We start from the raw sequence: 21,275 nt of genomic DNA on the forward strand, positions 1-21,275 counted from the left end.
TTCTTTTTGAAGTAAAGTCTCCAAAGAAAATTTGAATGTCATAAACTTCCCAATTTTATGTACTCCTAGAAAAGTTCTCTGTATTCTGCCTTTCTTTCTCCTCCATCTCCTCAAAACTCACTTTTCCTGCTGTCACTGGAATTTTAGTCAATTCTTTTTCTTATCTTATTGATGGGCCAGCTTATTTCATCCATGGATCATCTCATTTAATTGCCTGACTACGGATATTTTACAAAAATATTAAGACTGCAATAGGCCTATGTAAACTGGCTGTTAAGATCCTTACTGTGTTTTGTTTTGGTGTGTTTTTTTTCTGTGTGTCCACATTTCAAAGGGTGATTATATCAGCTGTCTGCAAGCTATAGCATGTGGGTCAAATCAAGCTCTTTGACTGTTTTTGGAAGACCTCTGAGCTAAGAATGGGTTTTACATTTTTAAATAGTTGAAAAAAATCTAAAGATTAATATTTCACAAGGTGAAAATTATAAAATGTTCAAATTTAATTATCCAGTTAATACTGCTTTATCTGTTGACTGCTTTTGTACTACAGCAGTAGGGTTGAATGGTTGTGACTGCATGGCCTGCAAAATCTAAGATATTTTTATCACGTGCTTTATAGAAAAGGTTTGCTGACTCCTGGCTTATACCACTGACTAAATTTAATCTTTTTGGCTTAATTTTTTTCTAAGTGTTAACACTATGATGATGGAGACATCAAAACTAACTTTTAATAAAATTTATTGTGTGGCCTATTTGAAATGCTTAGTTTGTGTTAGGAACTGTGATAAGCAATGAGGAAAGAAGAATAAATAGGATCTCTTCCTACTAGGAACTCATGGCCTAGTATTGTCAAAATTTGGTAGTTTTCCAATATGAATTGAGAATCTAATACTATTTTAAAGTTATTTATATAAATTATATTATTAGCTCCTGTCAATGTATACAAAAACATGTCTCCAAATGTATTCATCATGATGTTTATAATGCCAAGATTAGAGAAGCAAGCTTAATTAGCCAACAATAGGATGTTGATTAAATAAGTTAAATGCATCTCTTCGATGGACTATATTTATCTTTTAAAAATGATATAGAAGTATATTTGAGATGGAAAGTATTTGTGATAAATAAGCATGCGCATAATATGATTCTCATTTTTAAAATAAATAGTATTTTTGAGAGCAGTTTTAAATTTACAGAAAAATCTAGTAGAAAGTATGAAGAGTTCCCATCTACTCCCTCTTCCCCTTGTCTTAGGTACCCCCATATTAACATCTTTCATTAGTGGTACATTTGTTATAATTGATGAACTAATATTGATGCATTAAATAAAGCCTCCATAATTTTTACTAGGTTACTCTATGTGTGTTGTACATTTGTGTAGGTTTTGCCAAATATACAATGTCATGTATCACCATTAGAGTATCATACACAATAGTTTGACTGCCCTAAAAATCACCTGTATTCACCTTTTCAGTCCTCTCCCTTGTTTCTATACCATGTCAAACACTGATCTTTTCACTGTCTCTATAGCTTTTTCTTTTCCACAATATCATGTACTTGGAATCATACAGTGTGTAGCCTTTTTATACTTCTTTCACTGAGCAATATGCATTTAAGTTTCCTCGCTGTATTTTCATGGCTTCATGGCTCATTTTTTTTTATTGCTAAACAAGAGGCCTGGTGCATGAAAATTCATGCACTAGAGGGGGCGTCCTTCAGCCTGGCCTGCCCCCTCTCACAGTCCAGGAGCCCTCAGGGGCGGGAGGCCACCCGGCAATCAGGGGAAGGCGACACCCCCATCACACCTCTGCTGCTGCCACTGCCGGCAGCACAAGCCTTGGCTGGACCTGGTTACCTGTGCCTCAGGCCAGCCCTGGGTGGCTGGGCAGCCATGATTGGTGGCTTGCCTGCGCCTCAGGCTGGCCCTGGCGGCTGGGCAGTCGCCATCTGAGGCTTGACTGTGCCTTGGGCCGGCCCTGGGCAGCTGGGCAGCCGACATCCAAGGCTTGCCTGTGCCTCCGCTGGCCCTGGGAGGCGGCAGGTGGGGGGGATGAGGGGATTGTGGGACTCTGGAGGCAGGCGCACTGGCGGGGCTGAGGGGACTCGGCACCACCCTCTTGTGGCTGTGGGCACCGCCATCTTTGATGGCATGGCAGTCAATTAGCATATTCCCTCCTTATTGGCTGTGGGCGCTGCCATCTTTGTGAGGGCATGATGGTCAATTAGCATATTCCCTCTTTATTAGATAGGATAATACTGCCTTATATAGATGTCCCGCAATTTGCTTAAATCATTTATCCTTTTGAAAGACATCTTAGTCACTTTCAAGTTTTGGCAATTATGAATAAAGCAGCTATAAAAATTTGTGTTCAGGTTTCTATGTGGACATGTTTTCACCTCATTTGAGAAAATACTAAGGAGCACCATGGCATTGGGAAGACTATGGTTAGCTTTGGAAGAAACTGCCAGACTATCTTCGAAAGTGGTCATAGTATTTTCTGTTCCCACCATTTCTTTTAGTTCTACATCCTCACCAGCATTTTATGTTGTCAGTGTATTGGACTTAAACCATACTGTTAGGTGTGTAGTGGTTTCTTGTCCTAATTTGCAATTCTCTAATGGAATATGATGTTGAGTGCCTTTTCATTTGCTTAATTTGTTCTCTGCATATCTTCTTGGTTGAGGTATCTATTTAGACAGGTTTTGCTATTTGGGTAATGATGGAATCAGAGTAAGTGGAGAAATACTTTTTTTTTCTGGAGCAGATTGTAGAGTAACCATCTGGGCTGGTGCTTTCTGTTTTGGGAGGTTAGTAATTATTGATTTTAAATTTTTAATAGAAATGGCCTGTTGAGCTTCTTTATTTTTTCTTGTGTGCAATTTGGTAGATTGTGTCTCTTAAGTAATTCATCCATTTCATCTAAAGTTATGAAATTTGTGGGCAACTAATGTTGTTCACAATATTCTTTTAATATGCATAGGACCAATAGTGATGGCTCATCATTTATTTTCCATTGTTTTCTCTCTTTTTTTTTTCTTGATTATTCTGGCTAGAGATTTATCCCCAATTTTATTGATCTTCTCAAATAATCAGCTGATTCTAATTTTTAAAAAGGCATAGATAAATTGGAAGGACATATTGTAAGCATTAATCATTATCTCTGGCTGATGGGATTAAGAATAGTTTTTCTTTGAACTTTTCAATATAGTTAATATGTAGTTCCATAATGGAAAATTATTTTATCTTACTATTTTTTACAGGCTAAATTATGTAAATTCTTTTTTTAATTTTTTTATTAATGATAGTATTACAGATATCTCCTATTTACCCCCTTTACAGCCCCCTCCTCCTAACTCCTTGGAAAATTATTTTAAAATTGCCCACTCTTCAGTATCTGACCTTAAAATCAGCATAGTGATAATCACTTTTTCATGACCTTCATGAAAATCTAGTTCAGTATTATTTTTTCACTTTTCATTGGGTTTTGTCTTTGGGAACTCCAGATTTATTTCTTATGGTTAAAGGCTACTGAATAGAATAAAAACATTAAAAATAAGTGTTATTATTTAAAATAAAGTAAAAGTAATATCTTATTAGGGCTTATTAGGTGTTTTGCATATTTTTATTTAATTTTTACTACAGCCTTAAGCTGCAGTTATTTTCATCATTTTACAGAGAGGGAAACTGAAGCACAGAGAAAGTAATTTGCCCAATGCAACATCTGGAATGTGGAAAACCCATGGTTCAGTACCAAGGTTTTCTAATTTCCAAGTCTGTTACCTTTCCAAGATAGATTAGGTTAAATCAGTGGTCGGCAAACTCATTAGTCAACAGAGCCAAATATCAACAGTACAACGCTTGAAATTTCTTTTGAGAGCCAATTTTTTTAAACTTAAACTTCTTCTAACGCCACTTCTTCAAAATAGACTCGCCCAGGCCGTGGTATTTTGTGGAAGAGCCACACTCAAAGGGCCAAAGAGCCGCATATGGCTCATGAGCTGCAGTTTGCCGACCACGGGGTTAAATGATTGGAGGGAAACTGACTACAAGAGTACTTGCCCACAGTGGAAAGGATGGTCATTCATTTAGTATCAGTTTTCATTATGACATTGCCCTTTTTAAAAAATATATATTTTTATTGATTTCCAAGAAAGGAGAAATGAGAGAGAGGTAGAAACATCAATGATGAGAAAGAATCATTGATTGGCTGCCTCCTGCACGCCCCCTACTGGGGATAGAACCCACCCATGTGCCCTTGACTGGAATCCAACCTGGGACCCTTCAGTCCGCAGGCCAACCCTATATCCACTGAGCAAACCGGCTAGGGCATGACATTAATAAGGTTGTTCCTGAAAAGTACACAATTTGACCCTTTTGAACTTATACAATCATGTATTAAAATTTTCAAAATGAGAGACAACTTATTTTAAAGAAGGTATCTGATTCATTGTCAAAGTGTATTTGAGAGAGAAAATGATTATGTTCTGTTTTTATTTAGTTATTTAATTTTTATGACATAAAAAGACAACCTGTACAGAGGGAGAAATTGGGCCTACAGTTGATTTTTCAAAATCTGTTTACACACACACACACACACACACACACACACACGTGTGTGTGTGTGTGTGTGTGTGTGTGTGTGTATAAAATCCTACCATCATTTATTTGGACTCAAAAATCAAAAGTTGCTGGAGAAAGAGTAATTTTTAAATATTTGTAAAGTCATAGATTTTTTGAACCCAGCAAAATTTACTGGCCTTTATGTAATCGTTGATTATTCATTGCTCTTTATTTAACTATGTAGACATTTATTTTAATTAACATTTCCTTGAAGAACTTCTGAAGTAAATGAAGATAATCTCAGCATGCCCAATTTTTTTTACAACTGGTAATGGTTTTAATTAATCCAAAGTTATCCTTAGAATCAACATATTTATCACTGAAACTTCATGAAATTTTACAATGATTTTTCAGATATACCCCTTCCCTAGCCTACCACCTATTTTTCAAAAATCACAATGCTGATTGCTTTCATATTCCCTATTCATGCAGTTATAATAAAAAAGCAGTTTAGATTTCATTGATCTATCAAAATTATCTTCTGGTTAGCACATGAGTCAAGTTTTTGCTACACTAAAGTTGCATAACAAACAGCTCCAAAATCTGTTTCATGCTTATGCGTGATCAGATTCACTGAACTCCAGGCTGTGGATGGGGATCACATCACCTCATGACTACAGGTCATAGACTAAAGGAGTAATGATTATATGAAGCAAGTTCTTCACATGTTGGATGGTGGAAGCTCAGGAGAACTGGGGGAACTCTCCATGCATTTTTATTCTTCTGTTTGGAATGGTAAACTGTCACTTCTCCATATTCATCCCATTGGTCAGAGAGCTCTGGCCCCCTAGTAAGACACCACATGATCCTGCATTCAGGAGTGTGAATGAATGTGTGATTCTGTTCCAGTGACAGAGTGAAAGGTTAAAAAAATTATAAATATATATAACTACACTTCTGGATTTTTAATTGTATAGATTGCATAAACTTTTTGATTTGTCAGGTTGTTTACAAAAGCATGTTTAATATCTTAAGCAGATATTAAATTAAAATGATCTGCCTTTTGCAAACTAACCTTATTAAATATAAGTGTGATAGTACAGGAGTTAAAATAGACTGGTAATTCTACCTTGCTAATAGCTTTTGTATGATGTTTGTAGTTTATAAAGTATTTCACTTTTTTTTTATTTGATCCACAAATAAGTTAAGTGATGGTGGGATCCTTATTTTATAGGTGTAGAAATTAAAAAAAAAAAAACTTTATGGCTAGACTAGTTAGAGCTAGTAAGAGCTAGTAAGTTCAAATCCTAGATTTTCATAGAATTCAAATACAGTTATCTTTCCTTTATTCTGTACTGGATCTTATGTTCCTATTTGCTGCCTTTTCCAAGTCCAGATAAATAGCAGGAATATTTCTGGGCCACTGCCAAAAATCAAAGGAAGCTATCACTACACTTTATATTCCAAAAATTATATTATCTTCTATGTATTATCTTCAAATGTATGTTTGGATTGATGCAAGAGTATCCTAAGGGCTGATTCTAACTAAATTTTACTCATAATCATTTCAAAAACAGATAAGGGTATTTTCTGGGTAGTTTACCAGAAACATATTCAACTTCATTATGTATTTCAAAAGTATGAGAGTAAATTACTATGGTAACCAGTGCTTTTCAAATTAGTTCTAGTGTAACTGCCTCAGATTGATAATAGTTGCTTTATGGTTTGAGGCTCTACATATGAAGTTATTTGGGAAAAGAAATTGGCGGGGATGGGGGGTAGTTCTGTTACTGGGAGTGAGTTTCAAAAATCACTATCTATACCAAGTATAGTTGGGATGACAATGTTATATCTTCAGAAAATCTTTCATTACACAAAGTTTGTTTTCCACAAATACTCTATATTACAGTAGTTGAATTATAAGGAACATTCTTCTGAAAATCATGTTGTGTATTGAATAATATAACTTGTTTACCTGGTTTTTGCTCCAACTCTTGCAACAAAGCCTTTAAACAATGTAATAAAATCTGGTCTGATTTTAAGCTGTGGATTTCTACTTTTTTATTGGACAGCATTCCATGTTCTCAAATCTGCGGGCTTTTCTGGTGTTTTACTTCATTTTTCCGTTTTATGTTGTCTTTCATAATATGCAAAATTTATTCCTTTCCCCTCATATCTCTCTGTTCTGATTAATATCATAGTGAAAATAAAAAATTAATAGGCAATGATAAATTGAGTCTTTCAGAAGGCTAGATGAACCCTATTGTTAGAAAATTAATTTATAACCAGCTCATTGTTCTTGCTACTTTGTCCCATAATAGTGCAAAAATACTCTCCTTACAGCCTTCTCTGTTTCTTTCTTTCTAGATGTCACCATTTAATTTAGGTGTTTTCCCCTTACTGTTAGTAGTTAGTTTTTTTTATTTTTTATATGAGCCATTGCTCTGGAGAGTGGTATTTTTATTTGTTTTAATAAAGTTAGTGTATTTAATGAATATTTTTCCCTCTTTTAAAGACTGTGAACCAGAAGAACTGACTGACTGGTCTATGGATGAAAAATGTTCATTTTGTAACCTACAAAGAGAAGCAGTCAGTGTAAGTTTTAGTGCTATGAAATTATTTCTAAACTATTTGCACAATTGTAACACAATTTTTAAACTTTGTTTTGAAATTTTGTGACTTATAGTAGAATATAAATACTTGATTTTGGTACTGAGAAGAATATTAAAGTCTCATGTTAGAAGTCTAACATTTAGCTTATCTAGTAGGTGGAAATCCCAAACCACTCATCTTTTTTGCTTATTTCACATTTCTTTGTCATAGCTCCCTGACTCATGAAATCAGTTCAGATCTGTTTTGTATTTACATAGACAAGGCTGATGATCTTGGTTTGGTCTAAGACCATCCTACAGGCTGATTTCTTAGGAATCAGTAGTTGGAGGATAATGTGGTACTACGTTTTAACTTTTTTCTTTCTCTTGAAGTCTTTTGGATATCCTAATTTTCTCCTGTGTAAATTAATAAATATTAGTGTCTACTGTAGACAGGGTATAAACTAGACAAGCAGCATCTTCTTGAATGGTGGGATCCTAATTCTTTGTGTACTGTTGTGAGAGGTCTGAGAGGAAATGAGAACTCAAGAACCTGTACCTATTTTGGTTAGATTAGTAGGTAAACATAACTGCTTTGTTGTTAAAATTTTCATTACTGGCATGTTATATAGTGAAATTATTCAGCAATATATCTTACCTGCTCTTCTCTCTTTTTTGATTATAATTTTGCTAAGGAATAAGGCTAATTCGGCCCTCTATCAGAGCTAAATTTCTTTTTTCCTGACTCCTGTTTCAAATTTAATATTCTCTATATAATTTGATATATTTAAAAGATAGAACAAATGAGCATTTAGAGAGTTAATTTTTTTTGCCATTTTTAATGGAATTCCACAGTTAGAAGGTGATTTTTTTTAATGTTGGTGTGTTTTGTTTTATATATAATTTTAGGATTGTATACCATCTCTTGATTCTTCACAGTCAACACCAACAGAGGAACTATCATCTCAGGGCCAGTCCAACACTGAAAAGATTGAATGCCAAGCAGAAAATTACCTAAATGCACTCTTTCGAAAGAAAGGTAATGTTGGTATACATTTTTTATGCTTCTGGTCTTCCTTATTTTGTTGCTGTTCTTAAGACTTCAAATGTTCTTTCATGTTTAATAAGTGATAGATATATTACATTATAAAACTATTAGAATAAGTTAATAGCATTTATCAGCTATTTCTTTGGTAGCATGAGTATGCTTACTTGACATTAAAATGTCAGTGTTCTTTTTAATTCCTATTTCTAGACTATATAAACCAAATGAGGTTTGTTTCATTTATTACTTTACTTGATATATATTATCAGGCAGAAGTAGCTTTTACATCTTTGTTACCTGGGGAAAATATAGAAATATAGGACCTTCCATTTTTTGTTCTTGGCAATTTCTACAGTAGTAGAGTGTCTTAATTTTTACCACATAGTAAGTCATGGTGTGGAGGAATACAGGATGGGAGGGGGATCCTTCTAACCTGCCAACTTCCAGAGATTGAGAACAACATTACTGTCTTCTTATCTAGGTGTTGACCCTCTTTTACTTTTACTCCAGTTTGAAATTAGGTAATATCAAATATTTTCTGTTAAATTGTTAACTTTCAAGTTTTAATCAATAATATTGAAAACAGTCCTCACCTTTAAGAAAGCAGGCTTTTGTTTAATCTTAAATGTAATGAGCTCTTTTATGTGTTGAAATATGAGAATTTTCTGATTAGAAGAATCACTAGTATATTTAAAGGCCTAACATAAGAAATTTTTTTTTTTTTAATGCAGGGGACTGAAAATCTTTTCTGTGTTACTGACATACTGTGTTGAGAAATTGGCATTGTTTTTATTTTTTTTTAATTTAATAAATCTTTATTGTTCAGATTATTACAATTGTTTCTCCTTTTTCCCCCCATAGTTCCCCTCCACCTGGTTCCCACCCCACCCTCTGCCCTTACCTCCCCCCGACTGTCCTCATCCATAGGTGTACGATTTTTGTCCAGTCTCTTCCCGTACCCACCATACCCCTTTCCCCCTGAGAATTATCAATCCACTCCCATTCTATGCCCTGATTCTATTATATTCACCAGTTTATTCTGTTCATCAGATTTTTTATTCACTTGATTTTTAGATTCACTTGTTGATAGATATGTATTTGTTGTTCATACTTTTTATCTTTACTTTTTTCTTCTTCTTCCTCTTCTTAAAGAATACCTTTCAGCATTTCATATAATACTGGTATGGTGGTGATGAACTCCTTTAGCTTTTCTTGTCTGTGAAGCTCTTTATCTGACCTTCAATTCTGAATGATAGCTTTGCTGGGTAGAGTAATCTATGGTTGTAGGTTCTTGCTATTCATCACTTTGAATATTTCTTGCCACTCCCTTCTGGCCTGCATAGTTTCTTTTGATAAATCAGCTGACAATCATATGGGTGCTCCCTTGTAGGTAATTAACTGTTTTTCTCTTGCTGCTTTTAATATTCTCTCTTTGTCTTTTACCCTTGGCATTTTAATTATGATGTGTCTTAGTGTGGTCCTCTTTGGATTCCTTTTGTTTGGGGTTCTGTGCGCTTCCTGGACTTGTAAGTCTATTTCTTTCACCAGGTGGGGGAAGTTTTCAGTCATTATTTCTTCCAGTAGGTTTTCAGTGTCTTGCTCTCTCTCTTCTTCTGGCACTCCCATAATTCTGATGTTGGTACGCTTGAAATTGTCCCAGAGGCTTCTTACACTATCTTCAAATTTTTGGATTCTTTTTTCTTTTTGCTTTCCGGTTGAGTGTTTTTTGCTTCTTTGTATTTCAAATCTTTGACTTGATTCTTGCGTTCCTCTAGTCTGCTGTTGGGTCTCTGTATAATATTTTTTATTTCAGTCAGTGTATGTTTAATTTCTAGTTGGTTCTTTTTCATATCCTCAAGGGTCTCGTTGAATTTATTGGCCTTTTCTAGGAAATTCTTGAAAAACCTTATAACCATGGTTTTGAACTCTATATTCAGTCATTTATTTTCCTCCATTTCTTTCGTTTGTGATCTGTTTCTTTGTCTACGCATTCTCGCTGCTTCCCTGAGTTGTTAGGGTGGCTTTGTATGCTAGGTGTCCTGTATGGGCCAGTGGGTCGGCCTCCCAGTTACCTGAGGTGGACACTCTTGGTGCACCCATTTGTGGGCTGTGTGTACAGCCTTGTTGTAGTTAAGTCTTGATTGTCGTTGGTGTCACTGGGAGGAATTGACCTCCAGGCCAATTGGCTGTGAGGACCCGCTGTGTCTATAATGGAATAACTGCTGTGCTGGAGACACGCTTATGGGGCAGGACTTGCTTCAGTGGGGCTTTGGAGCTCACTGAGTCTGCCTCTTGAATGTGTCACTTATGGATGTGAGTAGTTGAGATCTGGTGTTGTCTCACACTGACCACTAGATACACTAGCTTCCGGATCTCCAATCGAGTGCAGGTCAGCTACTGTCTGAGGCCACCCAGCAGGACCAACCGCGAGAACTACAGTTTTCTCCTCTTTGCTTGGTGTTTGGAGGTTTTGGAGCTGTCTGACCAGAGCTGCAGTTTGTTTGGTTAAGCTGCGATAGGGCAGGCCATTTATATGCAAAAGCTGCTGCGTGGGAGCTTGGGTGGGTTTGTAGATTGTGCGGGCCAGGGTCTCAGGGAGTCACTAGGCTAGGGCGTGGCAAATAGCGATGGCTGCCAGTCATCCGTCTCTTTGTCTCCGCATTTCCAACTCCCTGGGTCCCGCCCCCCAGTGCAGTAAACAATGATTGCTGGGCGCACCTATGCAAGAAAGCCACCCTCACTTTCCAACCCGATGGCAGACAGTCTAGCTTCTCCCCGTAGGAGTTTGGGTCCCCAGCGTCTCCCCAGAAACTGGAGTTCAGAGTAATCGGGAGCTTGTCTCCCTTCAGGTTGAAAGAAGCAGCGCACCCAGACACCCGCCGCCAGCCTGATTCACACGCCTCCGTACCTCAGCTTTTCAGTGCTTGTGCACATCTCAATGCTCTTTTCTCTTCCCTTCTAGTTGTAGAACTTCCACTCAGTCAGCTTTCCCGTGGTTCTGGGTGATATACGTTTTGTCTTTTAGTTTTAGTTTTGAAATTGTTGTGCGAGGCAGCAGTTTAGGTGTTTACCTATGCCGCCCTCTTGGTTTCTCCAGGCATTGTCTTTAAACAACAAATTCTTTTCTCAAATTTCTATCTGAACCAATATGAAAAATAGTTTACATGCTTTCTTAAAAATTTTAAAGCATTAGTTTTAAAAATTTTATTCTGCCAATATATTTACATTTACAAGAATTATATTTTCAGATTTATATCACTAAGAGAACTGGAGGAAATGCACATATTTACACACATGCACACAGTAAGTTTCACTCACCTTGGAACTCATTATTCAGTCTCCTTTTTCTTTGAGTAATTTGTAATTGTAGCTGGAGTTATCAGTAATAATAACCTTTAATTTGGGATAGTATGGAGTTAACTTGTGCTCCATTGCACTATTATAGTAATCAGTAAAAACTTGTTACTATTTTGGTGGATTCAAGCATCTGGATCTAGTGGGTGAGTAGTCACAGATATTTAGTGACCTCTCCATTTGGGAATTTTTGGCTTTCTTCATGGTTTTTGAAGGATCATAGATTTTTTAAATGATTCTTATTAGTATTTATGCTTTACCTTTGGTCTTATATTTGTTAATCTTTTTATTTGTAATCCATCATAACTTTCCAGATTTAATTAAACATAACAGTTTTTCTATTTGTTTACTTGCGTTTTTTGTTGTTTTTGTTTTGTGTTGTTTTTTTAAATATGTTTTTACTAGTATTCATTTCAGAGATAGGAAGGGAGAGGGAGATAGAAATATCAAAGATGAGAGAGAATCATTGATCGGCTGCCTCCTACATGCCCCCTAGTGGGTATTGAGCCCACAGCCCGGGGAATGTGCCCTGGTTGGGAAGCAAACCATGACCTCCTGGTTCATGGGTTGATGCTCAACAACTGAGCCACATGAGCCAGGCAATTGTTTGTTTTTTAATTTTCTTTGAATAAAATCATTTTAGAGATTTCCAGTATGTTCAGAGTAGGATTAGGCTAGAATAATAATATCTTGTAAATAGTCTCAGCATTTTCATTTGTTTAGTTAGTTTGTTCTATTAACTCTACTTTGAAATAAAAGGCCAAAAAATGTGTTTAAAAGACAGTAAGTACTTCTGAGTCTTTGGAGTAGCAAATAATATGTTGATAGCACATCTTACTGGTTAACTTTTTATTTGATTCCTGAAAATTTCCAAAACTTGAACATTTTAGTTACTGGGTATTAATAACATTAGTGTTACTGACGCTTTAAATCTGTTACTTGTTTGAGGAACATATGCATGTTGATCATCTTGCCAAAATATAAGAAATCAGTTAATATCCTATTGTAGCTTGCTTATTATCTTTTCTAACAGTGGTTTTGTGGATGATGATAATGATGATGATAATTATATGCTATTATTATTAAGAACTCACAACTCAGGATAATGATGATTGATGTCATCAATTATGATTGAGCACTAAGCCCATTTTGTACCTTATCTCATTTAGTTAAACAATGTTAAGAGGTAGGTACTGTTATCTTTATTAACAGGCAGAGACAATGAAGTACAGAGAAGTTAAGTGTCTTTTAGTTCTGTATTATGAATATGTGAGTCCTCAAGAATAAATTTTAACAGGTATAAGATGTCCTCTGTGAGGAGCATCTAGATCCTTTTAAGCACTAAGTAGAGAAACCCTATTCTCTGCTACTTAGCAGCCTAGGACTAGAATTCTTTTAATTGAATTAGACTAGAGAGAGGACCTGTGAGAAATACTCTATATTTCTCATGGGTTTCTATTTTTCTTTTATATGAACTGAACAGGTTTAGTGATTAGTTCCCTTAATAGTAATGATTTTCAACCTTTTTCATCTCATAGCACACATAAACTAATGACTAAAATCCTGCAACAAACATTTATATAAAATAAAATATATTTTTGTCAATCTGACAAAAAAAAAATAGGTGTAATTTTGATTCACACCAGACAGCTGTTGTGCTGGCTGTTGTCATTTTATTTTTTTTATAATCTAAGAGAAAAGAGGTCAATGCTGCTGACTAGTCAGGTATTACATATTTTAAAAATTCTTGCAGTAAACAGTTGAAAATCACTACCTTACAGTGTTTAGAGATAAAACTGAGGAAACTTATTTAAGCTACATACAATTTGGATGATCCCTTGTAATTGGGAGCTATTCAAAAATAATCTTACAGGTTGATAAATAGAATCAGGGAGGAAAGGAAAATTTTAGTACAGCAGTAAACTTAACTAGTTTTGCTTCTTCTTTATTTTAGAAATTATTCACAATTGAATTTTCTTCTAGAAGTTAATCCTAAAATTGTCTAGAATGCTAGAGTAGAGTGAAAGTGTCTTGATAGCAAGAACTTTGTTTTATTAATTGCAGAATCCTCAGTATCTAGAACAGTACTTGTCATAATCCTGGATTTCAGTAACTTTCTTGAATGAATAAATGAATGAATGCATGAATGAGTGAGTGAATACTAAGATAAACTGTCTATATATTTTCCAGTTTCTCTACATACTCCAGTTTTATTTGTTCTGTTTAAAGAAGAAAATTATTTATCATGTATATATAGTTTACCTTTCTCTACTTTGTACTTAATTACTGTATATAGTTTAAATATCAGTCATCTTATTTGTTTTATAATGTGATAAACATAAGCATATAGATAGGTCTTTTACAAAGCCATCCCCATGAGGTGTGCACTAAATTATTTTTATTTTAACTTCACATTCTCTGATCAACTGAAGCAGTGTAAGTCACTGGTTTGTTATTCAGGAAAATGTCTCCTCTTGATTTGAAGGCTACTTGATTTGACTAAATTGGACAGACAGTATGCACATAGTAGCTGAATGCATTGTACTGCTAAATATGCAATAAAATGAAACCATCCTTAATCAAAATATAATGTTTTTCCTGCTTTATCTTTTACCCCCAACATATTAGCATTCATGTAACTACTATTCTGGCCTTTTATTTTCTAACCAGTGGCCTGTTGCACGAATTTGTGCACATTGAAAGTAAATTAATTAGAAGAAATATTTTAACATCGCTGTTCGCCCTTTCTCTACAGTAGAAGTGTCAACCAAATTCACAATCGACAATGACAGATGGAAACACACATGTACAATTGGCGCCAGTGAGAGCTTTATATGTATCATGCATGCACGAGTCAACTTAGCCTTTTATAGATATAGAATAAACTTGCTTAATTAGACCTGCTTTCTGGTTTAGCTAAACTTTTTCCAGCCCAGTGAAGCACACCAACTTCTCTTTCAGGTAATTGTCAGCAACACAGCATTAAATATCAACATGAAGCAGATTATTATTGTAGATCACGCAGAGAGAACAAAGGGTAGAACATTTAACTGCAGCAGTGTTTGACTATATTCTGCACAGTGAGAAAACCTGAAATCATTTTCAAGGTCCACCATTTCTTCTTTTCAGTCGAGTCAAGTTTCTAAGCTTTGTAAATCTCTGTTTTCCAGCTAATGAAAACAGGATTCCACTTCTGTGACGATCAAAGAGATGAGGCATGGAAAATGCTTCACAGACATTTGGTTAAAGTGTGAAATGTTTGCACCTGGCTATAAAGCAAGTTGTATTCCTGGGCTGAAGAAACTGCAAGATCGCTAGGCTGGGCTGTGGGCTGCATTTTTGCACCATGGGGTCTCGGCAACGTCAGCTGTGATTTGGTGGGCTGTCGTTCTGGGGTGGTAGCAGGGCCTGTGTCCCATTTGGGGGAAGCCGAGTGTTGCTTTGTGGGCACCAGGTCTGCGGTGCCGTTTCTCTGTGCGTGTCATGGCAGTTCCTGCATTGAACGTCTGCCCCCTGGTGGTCAGTGTACGTCTTAGTGACCAGTCGAATGGAGGGAGGGACACTTAGCATATTATCCTTTTATATATATAGACTAGTGGCCCAGTGCACAGATTCATGCACATTGAAAGGAAATTAATTAGAAGAAATAATTTAATATCACTGGCAGATCGAAACACATGCATGCGATTGGCACCAGCGAGAGCTTTAGATGTATCACGCATGTGTGAGTCAATGTTTATTTTTAAGTTACCAGTGCGCGTCATATGTACCGGTTGGTCGGTCGGACGTACAGTCGGTCACTTAGCCTTTTATATATACTAGTATAGATACTATTTTTTCCAGTTATGTTTTTATTGATTTCAGAGAGAGGAAGGGAGAAGGAGATGGACAAAAATATCAGTGATGAGAGAGAGAATCATTGATCAGCTGCCTGCCACACACCCTGCACTGGGAATTGCCCTGACCAGTAATTAAACGTGACCTCCTGGTTCAATGTTCAACCACTGAGCCATGCTGGCCGGGCCTGGCCTTCTATTTCCAAAGGCTTAATTTTTTTTATTTTTTTTAATGATTTCAGAGAGGAAGGGAGAGGGAGAGATAGAAAAATCGATGATGAGAGAGAATCATCGATTGGCTGCCTCCTGCACGCCCTGCACTGGGGTTCGAGCCCGCAACCCGGGCATGTGCCCCTGACCAGAATCAAACCCAGGACCCTTCAGTTTGCAGGCCAACGCTCTATCCACTGAGCCAAACTGGCCAGGGCTCCAAATGCTTTCTTGTTGCATTTGATGCATTTAGTTGAAAGCTGCTATTAATCCACTCTTCCCCCTTAAATTAATTGATAGCCAGGTTTTATATAGTTTTCCAAGCCTTTTCTGAACACAGACCTTTTGTCTGCTAAACTCTTAATTTTTAAGCTTTATACTATAGCATTGTAATAGATATTAATACTGCTCACCAATCCCTTATGACTGATGATAAAGCATTGTACTTCTTAGAAACAGGAGTATTAATTTTTTAGATTACCTTTCTCTAAATGCAGGCATCCTTGAGTAACTGTAAATTTGACCTGATTCATTCAGGTCCTAAGTGTTTAATGTGCCTTTGTGATACAGTTGTGGTCATATATTGAATTTCTTTTACTGCTTGCCTTTTTGGAACGCTCAGGGAACTGTATGTTAGTGCCATAAAATAATTTACAAAACATTAGGAACTACATTCAGAGGTGTTCATAAAAAGATTTTTCTTCTTTTACCATGTACTTTGAAGACATGAATGAAATTATAAGAACACACCTATAATTAGAACTGAATTTAAGGTTTTTGCATTTTGGGGAAAATCACCTTTCTACTTGCAACACCATCCATAGCAGGAGTTAAAGGCCAACTACCAGGTCATTCATTATCACCTAGATCAGTGATGGCGAACCTATGACACGCGTGTCAGCACTGACACGCGTAGCCATTTCTGATGACACGCGGCCACATGCCGAGGATGAAACATTTGCGACTAGAGTCTTGGAGTTAGTTTTTTCCTCAAAGTGACACACTACCCGAGTTATGCTCAGTTTTTTGGCGAAGTTTGACACACCAAGCTCAAAAGGTTGCTCATCACTAACCTAGATTCTTACCTCCTTTTGTCTTTTTTATTCTTTAATGTGACCCAGTCATCTACCCTTTACAAGCATCCAAATTCTTTTTGTGTCTTCTGGAATTTGTGGTCTTTGATCAGCAAAACCCCCTATGTCCTCAGTCTTTTCTCTTAATTTTCCCTTTGTTTTATTGCTGAACTAAAACCTCTGTATTCATAAAAGATGCTTTTGTAGCCCTCTCTTTTTCTTTCCCTGAGTATGACTGTCCTGAATCAACACTAGTATGTTGGGCTTTATAAAACATATTTTTGGTCCATGATTAAAGAAGTTCATTCAGCCGAAACCGGTTTGGCTCAGTGGATAGAGCATCGGCTTGTGGACTCAAGGGTCCCAGGTTCGATTCCGGTCAAGGGCATGTACCTTGGTTGCGGGCACATCGCCAGTAGGGGGTGTGTAGGAGGCAGCTGACCGATGTTTCTCTCTCATCGATGTTTCTAACTCTCTCTCTCTTCCTCTCTGTAAAAAATCAATAAAATATATTTTTTTTAAAAAAAACAAAAAAAAAAAAGAAGTTCATTCATTCTACAAAGATCCACTAATGGATCTACATGTCAGGAACTATTCCAGGAACAAAAGGTAAAAAACATCCCTGTCCTCATAGGCCTTTATGTTCTAGTGAGGGGAGGCAGACAGTAAACAAGTAAGTTATATTTGTGGTTATATATATGTACACACACCTCTCACACTCTTGCTGGATATTTATGAATACAGGGTGAGGCAGAAGTAGGTTTACATTTGTCAGTATGCAAAACACAGACTTTATTCTTATACTAGAGGCCCGGTGCACGAAATTCGTGCATGGAGGGGGGTTGTCCCTCAGTCTAGCCTGTACCCTCTCCAATCTGGGACCCCTCTCACAATCCAGGACTGCTGGCTCCCAACTGCTTGCCTGCCTGCCTTCCTGATTGCCCCTAACCGCTTCTGCCTGCCAGCCTGATCACCCCTTAACCACTCCACTGCCAGCCTGTTTGCCCCAACTTCCCTCCTCTGCCGGCCTGGTCACCCCTAACTGCCCTCTCCTGCTGGGCCATCTTGTGGTGGCCATATTGTGTCCACATGGGGGCAGGATCTTTGACCACATTGGGGGCAGCTATATTGTGTGTTGCAGTGATGAGCAATCCGCATATTACTCTTTTATTAGATAGGATAGAGGCCTGGTACAGTGGTGGGGGCCAGCTGGTTTGCCCTGAAGGGTGTCCCTGATCAGGGTGGGGTTCCCTTGGAGCGTGGGGTGGCCTGAGCGAGGGGCCTGTGGTGGTTTGCAGGCTGGCCACGCCCCCTGACAACCCAAGCGGATGCCCTGGTATCTGGAATTTATTTTCCTTCTACAATTGAAACTTTGTAGCCTGGAGCGGAGCCAAGCCTGGGGCTCCCTCCGCGGCCGGCAGCCATTTCTGTTGGGGTTATAATTGAAACTTTGTAGCCTTAAGCGGGTGAGCCCAGCCAGGGTGTGCGGAAAGCTTTGCTTCCCCTGTTGCCGGGGACAACTCTGGCCTGCTCTCTCAAGCTCCATTCTGCCGCCATTTCTGTTTGAATTTGTTTACCTTCTATAATTGAAACTTTGTAGCTTGAGTGGAGGCTTAGGCCTGGCAAGGGCAGGCGTAAAGCTTGGCTTCCTCTGTTACCTAGGAAACCTTGCTCTCTGTGGCTGCAGCCATCTTGGTTGGGTTAATTTGCATACTTGCTCTGATTGGATGGTGGGCATGGCTTGTGGGTGTGTCAGAGGTGTGGTCAATTTGCATATTTGTCTATTATTAGGTAGGATTGGTGGCCCGGTGCATGAAATTCGTGCATGGGGGTGAGGGGTGTCCCTCAGCCTGGCCTGCACCCTCTCCAATCTGGGACCAGGATCGGGCCTAAACCAGCAGTCGGACATCCCTCTCACAATCCGGGACCGCTAGCACCTAATCGTTCACCTGCCTGCCTGCCTAATCACCCCTAACCACTCTGCTGCTGGCCTGATCGCCCCCAACTGCCCCCTCCTGCAGGCCTCTCACCCCCAACTGCCCCGCTTTGCTGGCCTGATTGTTCTCAACTGCCCCCGCTGCTGGCCTGCTCGCCCCCAACTGGCCCCCTGCTGGCCTGATTGCCCCCACACTGCCTACCTGCTCACCCCCAACTATCCTCTTTGCCGGCCTGCTTGCCCCCAACTGCCGCCCCCCCCCCCCCGCTGACCTGATCGCTCCCAATTGCCCTCCACTGCCGGCCTTCTGGCCCCCAACTGCCCCCCTCTGCCGGCCTGCTCACCCCCAACTGGCCCCCCCTGCCAGCCTTCTTGCCCCCCAACTGCCCCTCTCACTGGCCTGATTACCCCCAACTGCCCTCTTCTCCTGGCCTGGTCGCCCCTAACCGCCTCTGCCTCGGCCCCACCACCATGGCTTTGTCCAGAACAACGTCTGGAAGGTCTCCTGGTCTAATTAGCATATTACCCTTTTATTAGTATAGATTATTATTTGCTATACTAGAGGCCCGGTGCATGAAATTCGTGCACAGGGGGCGGCGAGGAGGGTGTCCCTCAGCCTGGCCTGCACCCTTTCCAAACTGGGACCCCTCGTGGGATAACCGGCAGTCGGACATTCCTCTCACAATCCAGAACTGCTGGCTCCTAACTCCTTGCCTGCCTGCCTGATTGCCTTTAACTGCTTCTGCTTGCCAGCCTGATCGTCTCTAACTGCTCCCCTGCTGGCTTGATTGCCCCTAACCACCTCTGCCTTGGCCCTGCACCTGGAACCCAGGATTTCCTCCTCCAGCCGACCACAGGCACCCAGGATCTGGGCTTCCCTCCCTCTGGTCAGCCATAGGTGCCCAGGCCAGCTGCAGCCACAGGGGATGGTGGGCAGGTGGCTTCGCCTGTGCTGCAGCCGCAAGTGCTGGCGCCCGGGACCGCGGGGTGGGCGGCTTCTCTGTCTCCCAGGCCACAGCCAGCCGCAGGTGCTGGCGCCCGGGACCGCGGGGTGGGCGGCTTCTCCGTCTACCAGGCTGTAGCCAGCTGCAGGTGCTGGCGCCTGGACCGCAGGCGGGCTGCTTCCCTCAGATGCAGTGGGGGCGGCTTCTCCGGCTGGCTGCGGCCTGGGATCACAGGGCAGGCGGCTTCTTCATCTCCCAGGCTGCAGCCAGCCTCAGGCACTGGCACCCGGTTTCTTGTCTCCCTCAGGACGTGGGGTGGGCAGCTTCTCCAGCTGGCTGAGGCCTGAGGTCACGGGGCAGGCAGCTTCTTCGTCTCCCAGGTCGCATCCAGCTGCAGGCGCTGGGGCCAGGTTTCTTAGTCTCCCCCAGGACGTGGGGCAGGCGGACTTGAGGTTTCTGCTGCTGGCTGCAGCCTGGGATCACAGGGCAGGCGGCTTCTTGGTCTCCCTGGCTGCAGCCAGCCTCAGGCACTGGCACCTGACTTCTCTGACTCCCACAGGCCCTGAGTGGCTGGGGGGCGGGGCTGCCGCCATGTTTTTGTTTAATTTGCATACTCACTCTGATTGGCTGTTGGGTTTAGCGGAGTGATGGTAATTTGCATGTTTCTCTACTATTAGTGTAGATTGTTTTCCATATGAACAACTGTAAAACTACTTTTGCCCCACCTTTATATAAATGCTATGAAAACAAATGGAGAGAGGAGCCTGGGGACTGCCAGAAAAGAGGTGGTGATTGAAATTTTATAAAAATTTATAATAGTGAGATACATTTAAGCAAAGATATATTTTTAAAAAATTAAGATAGCAAACTACAGAAATCCTATGGGAAATACGTTTTAAGAGTTAAAAATATCAGTTTTAAAAAATTATAGATGAGGCATGTGGTAGATGATTGCCACTCTTATTCCTCAGTTTTATAGGTTACTTATATTCCTTTTAAGACCAATCTAAAATTATAAAATTTTAAAGCAGGTAGGGGATTATTTGTCTGTTTCTTTACATACAAAGAAATATTAGTTAAATATAATTTGACCAATGAACATATACTATAATGCAATAAATAATGAAAAAATGTAAGAAAATTAATGATTGCCAGTAGCATATAGTAAAAAAAATTTTTAAAAGGCATTTAAAATTTTTTAATTATGTATAACCCACAGACAAACAGTGTGGTAATGGCCATATGGAAGGGGGGGTGAGGCTGGGTGGAGGTTGGCAAAGCAGGTGGGAAATGGGGACATCTGTAATAGTGTAAACAATAAAAATAAAGTTTAAAAAATGTTTAATAGGTTATAGAGTTGCCCACCTCAAGAATGATGTTAAGAGATGGAGGCTTTAGTTTCTGTTGCTCTTTGGTGGTTAGTAATGCTAAACCAAAGGAGGGTCATAAAATAGTGAATGGGAGTCTTAAATATTTAAGGTTCATCCATGTTACTAGTTCTGAACCATCAGCTAAAGTTATAAAAAAGACAGTGGGATTTAAAAAATAATAAAATGAAACTAGCAAATGGATGAACTATTTAAGTTCCTTTTACTTGCAGTTTTTCAGCTCCTGGTCACCCATATTTTGCTTGCAGCTTCATTTTTTTAATGTGAGGAGACTTCTCATTCCATAACCAAACTTACTTGTAACAACATATTCAGACACATGTTCTGAAATTTCCTT

At 39.1% G+C, this 21,275-nt stretch overlaps 1 protein-coding gene across 10 annotated transcripts in view; it reads left to right on the plus strand.

The window, feature by feature from the left end:
• Positions 1-21,275, plus strand: part of LOC103285001 (ligand-dependent nuclear receptor corepressor-like protein) — a 127,770-nt gene that overhangs the window by 41,298 nt on the left and 65,197 nt on the right. For 7 of the 10 annotated variants that reach the window (XM_054729893.1, XM_054729875.1, XM_054729932.1 and 4 more), the window contains exons 3-4: positions 7,077-7,156; positions 8,062-8,191. In XM_054729893.1, coding sequence (XP_054585868.1) covers positions 7,077-7,156; positions 8,062-8,191 — 210 coding nt within the window. Of the gene's footprint in view, positions 1-7,076; positions 7,157-8,061; positions 8,192-8,928; positions 9,039-21,275 lie in introns of those variants that run through there. The other 3 variants (XM_054729886.1, XM_054729880.1, XM_054729928.1) reach the window with 2 other exon arrangements.

This window comes from Eptesicus fuscus, chromosome 2 (assembly GCF_027574615.1).
Source record: "Eptesicus fuscus isolate TK198812 chromosome 2, DD_ASM_mEF_20220401, whole genome shotgun sequence".
NCBI classification, from domain to species: Eukaryota; Metazoa; Chordata; class Mammalia; order Chiroptera; family Vespertilionidae; genus Eptesicus; species Eptesicus fuscus.